Source organism: Tasmannia lanceolata, unplaced genomic scaffold (genome assembly GCF_043159265.1).
Source record: "Tasmannia lanceolata isolate RefF3 unplaced genomic scaffold, GAP_Taslan_0.1 ptg000007l, whole genome shotgun sequence".
NCBI classification, from domain to species: domain Eukaryota; kingdom Viridiplantae; phylum Streptophyta; class Magnoliopsida; order Canellales; family Winteraceae; genus Tasmannia; species Tasmannia lanceolata.
The window spans coordinates 14,962,271-14,972,704 of record NW_027518684.1 but is presented as its reverse complement, the minus strand read 5'-3'; the positions used below and the strand labels follow the sequence as shown (position 1 = coordinate 14,972,704).

The 10,434-nt window shown below is 37.9% G+C and overlaps 1 protein-coding gene across 1 annotated transcript; it reads left to right on the top strand.

Annotated features, from left to right (window-relative positions):
- Positions 1-8,647: 8,647 nt before the first annotated feature.
- On the top strand, positions 8,648-9,088 carry LOC143880617 (sigma factor binding protein 1, chloroplastic-like). Its single transcript, XM_077383603.1, has one exon. It carries the CDS (start codon positions 8,648-8,650, stop codon positions 9,086-9,088), a length of 441 nt encoding a protein of 146 aa, XP_077239718.1.
- Positions 9,089-10,434: the final 1,346 nt, after the last annotated feature.

Below are 10,434 nucleotides of genomic sequence, written 5' to 3'. Positions count from 1 at the left end.
TCTCGAAATTCTGCAGGAATGTCGGAATAAAATACATATATGTCTTGGAAGTCTGATACATATACTGCTTACACTGTATAAACAATTTATAAACACTCTTAACCGTTGCTGAGCCTATATAAACCACTTACAAACACTCTAAACCACTGTTTATCCTATATAAATCACTTGTAAATATTATAAACCACTGCTTACACCTATATAAACCACTTACAAACACTCTAAACAACTGTTTATCCTATATAAATCATTTGTAAATGCTCTAAACCACTGCTTACACCTATATAAACCACTTACAAACACTATAAACCACTGTTTACACTGTATAAACAATTTATAAACACTCTAAACCACACCTATATAAACCACTTACAAACACTCTAAACCAATGTTTACCCAATATAAACCACTTGTAAATATTTTAAACCACTGCTTACACCTATATAAACCACTTACAAACACTATAAACCACTGCTGACACTGTATGAACAATTTATAAGCACTCTAAACCACTGTTAAGCCTATATAAACCACTTACAAACACTCTAAACCACTGTTTACCCTATATAAATCATTTGTAAATACTCTAAACCACTGCTTACACCTATATAAACCACTTACAAATACTCTAAACCACTGTTTACCATATATAAACCACTTGTAAATACTCTAAACCACTGCTTACACCTATATAACCCACATACAAACACTATAAACCACTGCTTACACTGTATCAACAACCTATAAACACTCTAAACCACTGCTAAGCCTATATAAACCACTTATAAACACTCTAAACCACTGCTAGTCTCATATAAACCACTTATAAACAGTCTAAACCATTGTTTATCATATATTATATACTTATAAACCCTCTAAACCACTGCTAGCTTATATAAACCACTTATAAACACTCTAAACCACTGTTTACCCTATATAAACCACTTGTGAACACTCTAAACCACTGCTTACCCTATATAAACCACTTGTAAACACTCTAAACCATTGCTTACCCTATAAACCAATACTGATGATTATTAACCATAGAAGCTATATAAACCACTTATAAACACCACTTAGTGGCCTTCAATAGTGGTTTATCGTAGTGAAATAGTGGTTTAACTTAAGAAATTAGTGGTTTACAGTAAAATAATAATTATTATAAAGTGTTTAATGTAATTTCAATGTGATTAAAGGCTTTGTGCAATGGAAGACAGTAATTTAACGTGGAGAACCTTCATTCAAGTTTCTAAACATGCCTTACAATGGAAAGATGAGGGAGAGGGCCAGAAATACACACATTTCCATGGAATGAAGAATTTGTGCATTGGAATGGTGGTTTGTAATAAAGCTTTTTGCGATTTCGGATTCCAATAATATTTTTTTGCAATAGTTGTTGCAAACGGAGGCATTGTGCAATGCAAGGAAGGCTTTGGAATCTAAAAATGGGGTTTTGTGCAGTGAAATGGACCTTATGGCATCTAAAAATGGTGGGTTTAGGTTTCAACAATGGAGGTTTTTGGGTTTCAAAAAACGTATGTGGGAGGAAGAAGAGGGAAAAAGGTGGGTTTTGGTGGATTTTGGAATTTTTATTGTAAAGGTAATGATTGCAAGAAAAAGGTGATTTGATAGGAGGGAGAGAGAGAGAGTCAAGGGCATTTTAGTCATATGCACTCTTGATTGGTGATTTAGAAAACACCTCCTTGTCACGGTAGAAAGCCCTTTCTTTTAGTCATTTTCTTTAAATTTTAACGTTTTTTTTTTTAAAACTTTTGAGCTTTCAATGGCAAACAACTTGCCTGTCAACTTCTATCTACGAAGTCATGGCTCGGGGCTTAAACTAACTCGTGGCTCGGTTTAATGACTCGTTATTGTTGCTCGATTTGAAAGGTGCAGTTCACCAGAGGAGGAAAAAACAAAAAACAGAAGCATAAAGAAATGAGGGGGGACCTGATCATGAATAGAGTAGAACTGGCCCCACTGTATGAAAATCCTATCAGAAGATTATTTAATGAATTGCTGAGTCAACTCGGTTTTGGCCCTAGTGAGTCGATATAAAGTTGTTTTCATTTTGCCCAGCATCGATCATTGGCACACCCGAGTTGGCATGATTTTAACGGGTGAATTTTTGAATTATCGGAAGGATGTTACCCAAAAGTTTATGGTGATTGGAATAATCACTAGTTGGTAGGTAAGCAAATAGGGGTGCAACTCGGGTCGGGTTCAACCAGGTAAAAAAAAAAGTCGGGTTGAGGGTTTGGGCAACCCGACCCGAGTGAAACCCGACAATTTTTATGATATTTTTTTTGTAAGCTTAAAAACTCAGGTTGGGTCGGATTCAGGTTGGAAAAAAGAGTTCCTCGGGTCGGGTTGAGGGCGGGGTTGGACTGCCCTCAACCCGACCCGAGTTGCACCCCTATCTATAAGCAAACTAGTTTTTATTTATTTGTTTTTTTTAATCTAGCATTTGGATCATTTCATTGTCATGGTTACGGGGCAGACGAGTGCCCCATGTGGTTGGTGACCTACTATATCAAGGTCCTCAATTGCCGAGTCTGAAAATTAGAGTGTCGCTATCAAAACCAGGGAGCTAATGCCCAATTTTTGGGTCTCACATGGACCATGCTGATCCTGTAGAGCATCATGAGGCGATCCACAAGGTCCTACAACAGAAATCAATGGTTTAGCTTTTCTCGGAGGAACTCTAACACGGGGATGGGAGGGGAACTCTAACACGGGGATGGGAGGATTAGGGAGCTAGCGCAGTCAGATCAAAGTGGGGTCAACAATTAAGGGCCGGATTGTTGGTTGTCGGCGGGATCAGACTCCCATGTCACATCTTTACTTTGTAAACCATCACCTACAGCCGTAAGGCTCCGTGTGGTTGTTTCCCTATTAAAGACCACCAAAGAAAGTGAAGTGGTACTGAAGTGGAAGTCTTGTAGAAGAGAAGTGAACTTTCTGTTGGGTGAGTGAAGTTGAAATTGGGTGTCATTATAAAAAATGATGGGTGGCATCAGAAGTAGTTTGAGATCCAGTGGATGCCATGGCCACCCTTCATTTTCGTGTCTTATTCCTAACCTCCTCCTTTAAGGGGTGAAGACCCTCTCCGTGGACAACCTCCAAGAACTTAGAAATGTAAGGTATTTAATAGCGCACCATACACATCTTTAATGCTCAAACTATTAAATATCTAAGATCAAATGTTGGGTGTCTAATGCTCAAACTATCCATGAAAATCATTGATTTCCCGCAAGGAGAATGATGGGTAACAGATAAAATGAGGCCGGATTAAGATTTTTGCATTAGGGTTTATCAAATTATGGCCAAAACCGCAATCACAGGCTCTAAATTTTTTTTAAAAAAAAATACAAGATACGTAAGTTATTTGTAAAATATTTGGGGTAATTATGGAGCCATAAATTGCATTGTGGGCATGGGATAGTGATTGTATATTCCAATCCTAGTGGACCCACTTGGGATTATTGCATAGTTAAGGGATATATTGATAACTCTATATAAAAAGGTTTATTTATAATTGTTTCAAGCTTTATAGTTTATAATATATATTGGGCAGTGAAATCTGGGTAGTGAAATCTCCTCTCAGACAGCGAAATCAGAAATCAACATCATGGAGCTTCAAGCTATTAATCGTGGGCTCGAGTTAGCCAAATCCAAAAACATTGGCAAAATCTGGGTGGAATCTGACTCCCTATCTGCTGTTGAAACCATCTCAAAGGAGTCTAAATGCCCCTGGAAAGCTATCATGCTTCTTGACAGAATTGAAACCCTTCTTAGCACCTTCAATAATTGGAAAATCACCCATCTTTGGAGGGAAGGAAGTCAGCCCGCTGATTTTCTCTCAAAGACGGATTGCATCTGCAAAGGAGATGATATTCAAGTTCAAGACATCCCGCCTCAACTGCTAGTTCTTATTGCTCGCGACTCCATTGGAGCCCCCCATTATAGATTGTAATTTAATTTTCCATGCTTAATGCCTCTATAAAGGTCCTCCCTCTTTTCCTCCGGTGCCTTGGGGAGCCTGTTCCCCTTTGCTTGGCTTTTAAGCCCCCTTGATTCTATAATCCTTTCTTTTTTCAATATATCTGGTCGGGGTCCTGCCTAACCCCAGCTTACCTACCAAAAAAAAAAAAAAACAAAAATATATATATATATATATATATATATTGGGCAGTGATAAATCGACTCCCCAAATGGATAAATCGACTCCCCATGTGTCTATCTCTCTCTTCTTTCTCTCTCTAACCTAGAGGAGAGAGAAAGACACATGGGGAGTCGATTTATCACTCCCCTATATATTTTGTGGATAGATATTAATAGTCATGTGCAGAAATTAATAAATATTATCTATAAAATTAAATAATATAAGAGTATAAATTTGTGGGAATGGGATTCTGTCTGACTAAAATAATCCATTTAATTAGAATCCTCTTACAACTACAGTCTTGGAAAACCCGGAAGGGTGTGGCTCTTTGGCGTAAAGTCATGGGTTTGCTCCCCACTGACGAGCGTTCGAATCCCCCCTTGCTTACCCGATGCGCGTGGTTTCCGGGTGATTGCGCGCATCCGTAGGGAAATAGTCCTACCCCCAAAGGGGGTGGGGACACCTTTCGTTACCCAAAAAAAAAAACTACAGTCTTGGAAACTATGGAGATCCCACATCATATTTGGAGAATTTATATGATGGGTGGCCGTGAAAACACGTGAAGTCTAAAAAAGGTAGGTACGACCCTCTTTTTTTTATGATCCAAACCGTTCATCTATTTGGGCACAACATAAATAGGTTGTGCCCCAAAAATCATTTCCATAGGATGATCCTAACCCTCAGATCTGTAGAAGATTCCATAAATGATTTTTGGGGCACTACATATTCAGATCAGTTCAGATCAAAGGGTTAGAATCATCCTATGGAAATGACTTTTGGGGCACAACCTATTTACAAATTGTCCAAACAGTTGAACAGTTTGGATCATAAAAAAAAGTGGGCCGTACCTACTTTTTTAGACTTCACGTGTTTTCACGGCCACCCATCATATAAATTCTCATCATATTTATATCCGAATCTTATGTAAGATACTTCAGGGGTAGGGAATTCCAAGAGATTAGATGGCCATTAACTCTAGAAATTTCGTGGAGGAAAAACCCTTGAATTTCTCACTAGCAATTCCAAGATCCCTCGATTTATTTATATCTCGTGAAAACCACAAGTTCTTGATGTTCAAATTTATTATTATTTGAATCAAATTTAATTCATAAAAATTTAAAAATTATAAAAAATATTTTATTTTCATGCCCCAAAAATCATTTGACTACTATTATTGTTTTTCATGCGTGTGCCAATCATGCTGAGGTGAACTAGCATTTTGTGGCCAGGGATATTTGCACTGCCATGTTTTTATAATTGCACTAACTCATCTTGTCTTTTTTATATTTAAAGAGCTGTCAAAGAGAGTTATTACATTTCCCAAAAAGACCACAGAAACCTTTAAGAAACAAAAGACAAGTTGAGTTCGTGCAATTATAACAACGTGGTAGTGTCAAATCAGTAGCTCATGAATCTGTCGGTTTCGCTTTGTACGGTCTGGCCACTAGATACTCAACTATATCATCACCGGGGAAATACTAAACAGGAGTGCCAGTGGTTCCCTTTATTTAAAAAAGGAAAATACTGAAAAAGATAGGGGCTGTTAGGCTCCTTCCTAACAGTCACCTATTGGCCACTCTTGTGCCAAATGCCTGTGATCAGACACATTGATTCGACTCGACAAAACATACCCACCACAGTGTTATTTGAAACGCCTTGATCAAATGATCCTAGGCCGTTGATCAATCGAGTCTGTTTAGGGTTCTGCCAAGAAAAGTTATAACTTCTAACTTTGGTACTTATCTATTGAATGCATAGTATATATGTTCGGTAGCAGATCAAGATCATATAGGTTGAATCGTGATTTTCTTCAAGATCAATGGTCTAGATTGCACCTACAGTCGTACATGCTCCATGTGGGACCCAAAAACTGCATGTCAGTACTTAGTAGTTCCCATGAGTGATTCTCTCTCTAGTCGTTCCCAATAAAAAAAGAAAGAAATATTGGTCCATTGTCGGTGGATGTCAACACTCCAAATTGATGATGTGGTTACTTTCTACAAATTTAAACCTCAGATCGAGATAATGAAAAAGATGATTGTTTTGTTCATCAATTTGACTAACTTCTTGCTAGTCGATCTCTAAAGATAATTTTACACCCAGTTTAGGTGCATTAAATATTAACTATAGCTACAAAATTCTTCAAATTACTGAAAAATCCTGAATTTCCAAGGCCTATTTAAAACTTAAAAAACTCCTCCGATATGGCCGGATATGGGAAGGGGGAGCCTAAACAACTTGGCAAGCTCCCATCGGATGAAGAGCTTTCCGAACTGTACAAGCTTCTTCCAAAGCATACGGCTTTCTAGATATGATATCTAGAAGGATTGATCTTCTATGAATCATATGATGAAGTACAGCATAAGTGGATATATCGGAATCCAAATCTGTTGAATCACTCATGTTTAAATTCTCATATTCTTTGGATTTGAATTAAATGTGATTTCTTCGGAAGTAAACCCAATTTTAAGAATGATTGAAATAACCATTCAAATAAAAATAATAATGGAATATAAATTGAGTAAAGTGTTTCTGAGCTCGAGCGTCAAAAACTTATGTGAGCCCACATTTTTTGGGTGATCAAAGGCATTCATTTGAAAGGCCCTTTCATGGATAGGGTGTATAACAAAAATCAGGTCTATAGGATCATCATAGCCCATCTAAAAGTGGAGGGAAAAATGGACAGATATTGTTTCTCCACAGATAGGCCCATTTTTTTCCCTCCACAAACGGTAGGATTAGGATGATCCTATGGACCTGATTTTTTGTAGGCATCATATCCATGAATGCTATGGTTCACCCCAAAAATGTGGGCCAACATGATTATCTGAGCTCGAGCTCATAAACACTTTCCTCGTATAAATTTTACTAACAACATTAATTTATAATATATTGTTTCTAAATCTCATGAGAAATTCAAAACTAACGAATACGACATTGTACAGAAAATTAATTTCGCTCACATTCTTATCTAACAAACACATGCACCATGATTTTTGTGGTGTCTTATCTAGAAAAATCTGTATACGTTTTACAAATAGAAATTTTATGGTGGCAAAGTGCGGAGTCCACTTAAGGGGGGTACGGCAGAGTACCCTCTTGCCATTTGATCCAAAAGCAGCCTCTTAAATAGTGGGCTGTTGTTAGATCAAAATCAAGCCTCAAGAGGGGTGCCATATAAAATCTCTATATTTGCGTAGTAAATAGTACTCTCTCTTTTTCTAAAGTAACCAAAATGACTAAAATAACCTTATTTAAGTGTCAAAATTTTAAATCTAAGCAATCACTAATAGACAAAAGGTGGTCAGCTCTCTACTAGAAAAATGATCTATAGTCTCTATAGATAGACTACCTCTTGCTGACAGGGCTGTCCGCTCTGGCGGACAAGGTCACCTTAAGCATGGTTTTAAATTTCGATCGAAATCTGAAATTTCAGTCCAGACCGAAACCGAAATCCACTTTACCAGAAACGTTACAGGATTACGCCTAAATTTCAGTAGGCTCAAAATGTTTAACTCAAAAATCTATTCTTTTAATAATATAAAGTATTACTCCGAAATTTCGGAGTAACAACTATTATCTTCTTTTAATGGTGAGAGGATTTCGGCGGAAATTTCGAAATTTAGGCTAGGGTAGACCGAAACCTAAATTTAAAACCATGAGCTTAATCACCCGGAGATCCTATCTTAACAGTACTCTTCGGATAGGGGTATTTTGGCCATTTTGTTAAAATCCAAAATGAGCCCAATTTCCTTTTTGTCATCGTACTCGTGGCACATTTTCAGCCCCGGGTTCCCCTTTTCCCTATTATCTCACTTTTCCCAATTCTTTTCCCTCTCTCTCCATGTATGTTTTTGGCCTCGCTCATCTATGGCCTGTTTGGATTTTAAGAATCGATTTTGACTCCAAAACCGATTGTTACACTGAAAATTACGTTTCATTCTCAATACAATAATCAGTTTCGTACTCAAAATCGATTCTAAAATCTCAAACAAACAGAGCCTTAGCCAAGTCTGAGCCGAACCAAGCCGATGCGCCGAGCTTATCCTACGTTATATAATGACGTCAGTCAAGAAACGACAAAAGGCCGTCATTACCCGCTTAGCCATCTTTCCGCGAAGACCACGTGGCGTAAATTATTGAAATATCAATAACTTTTTAAGCCCGCTTCCCTAAGAACCTTCTTTCCCAAACACCAAAATTCCTCCTCCCTTCTTCTTCTTCTTCTTCAAACACCGTTTTTCTCCTCTCCTCTCTTCTTCCCGGAAACTACTTTCCAACCCCTTTTCAAGACCTCCGTACTCCTATTAAAACCACCTCTCAAAACCCTATTTTTCTCAATTGTAGAGAACACTATAGACAACCCAAAAAGCGCACCATTTTTATTTCACCCTTCTGCTTAATCTCTCCCCTTGTTTAGTACTAAAACAACTCTTCTACACATCCATAGAGATATCTACATAGAGAAAGTGAGAGAGGGAGATGGACAAATTAGGTGTTGTTAATCATCAAAAGAGGAAGACAAAGCAACCCAAGTCGAAAAAGACACCAATCAAAGTTGTTTACATCTCAAACCCCATGAAGGTCAAGACTAGTGCTTCACAATTCAGAGCTATAGTGCAAAAACTCACCGGTCAGGATTCCGACATCTCCGATACGTCGAAATTTACGGAGATCGACGGTACCGATGGCTACCGGAAAACTCTAGATCAAGCCGTCGCCGGTACGGAGCTTGACCTTGTGAGTCCTACACCAAGTGTGGACCCCGATAGCGAGTCGTCAAAGAGTGTAGTTGATTCACCATTTGAGTACTTAGATGATTTCTTCCCTCCACAGATCTTTGAGAATTTTTCTGGGTTCTTTCCTTCTAGTTCACTCTATGAACCCCATGTGGATTTCCTTGGAATCCTTGATGCAGTGTGAGTTTTGCCTTGTGGATGGATCTTTCTAGGGTTTTATCGCCCAAACTCATGTATTTCTTTCTTTCTTAGTGTATATCTTCTAAGTTCTATCTCATAGAGTAAATTTGATATACTTTAACTGGTATTTGGCTTGCAATTCATGGATGATAATATTAGTTTTTTAATAGAATAATAAAAGGATAATATTTTTGGGGATGACAAGCACAAAAAAATAAAATTAGGTAAATAGATAAATAGTTATTAGGGTTAGATGATACAATACTCTCCTAAGGGTATGTTTAGATGCAGGCATACCAGCAAGCTTGGGGATTGTTCAAGGAAGATTGGACACCAGGTAAGTGAAAAACTTTGCTTGGTTTACCAAAATCCAGGTAAAACACCAGTGGAGGAGCAGTAGACTGGGGTCCCTTGGTTGCATCATAAAAAACTTACTTCGATTTTGATTCTATCTCCTGGTAGTATCCGTATAAAACTACGTTGGATCCTCCCCCAAACATAACCAAGAATCAAATCTTCATTATCTAAATGAACCCAGAACTTACCATGCATTGGGAAGTGATTAAGTAATAAAACTTTCATGAATCATTTTTTGTTCTTTCATTTTGGGTGATATGACACCCCCACTGCATCCATGAAAACAAAGTCATTTTCGGAGAAATTTCAACGCTAAAGGCCCGGGATTCTCGTTCTCTCCCAACTCCCCTCTCTATAAGCCCGGCCGGAAAAACCAGTACGCCCAGGCCGCCGACCCTTCCACAGAGTCCTTTTGCCTAGTCCCTCTGCCAGCCCTCTAGCCGCACCAGACCAAACGGGAAGATAATGGGTGCTACTGTAGCAAATCGTAATTTTTATTTTTTTTTGTTAAAAAGGGCATAGTTACACCAATGTCTTGTTTTACTTTTTTTTTCCATGTTTTTTATTCTTATTATCCCCTTCTACCCGTAAACATCTCTAAGCAAACAGTGGAAACCATTAGGGGTGTTCATTATTCGGTTATAAGCGATTAAGCGAACCGAACTGGTTTGGTCTGTTTAGTTCGGTTTTTTACCTTTTCGGTTTGGTTTCGGTTTTTTTTTTTTTTTTGGAAATTCGGGTTCGGGTTCGGTTATCTCAAAAAACAAATTCGGTTAACCGAAATTATTGATAAAAGCCATTATTTTTTCAAAAAAGTGATATATGAGCACTCCTTAGGATGATCAAAACTGTCCATTTGATTGATCACAACCCTAGCCGAAATCAGGGTGAGTCCGACCAGAGTTGAGCCCCTAATTATTGGGCATTATTTCCACACACACAGACACAAGATTAAATGCGATTAAGATTATATATATGTACTATATCATTTCT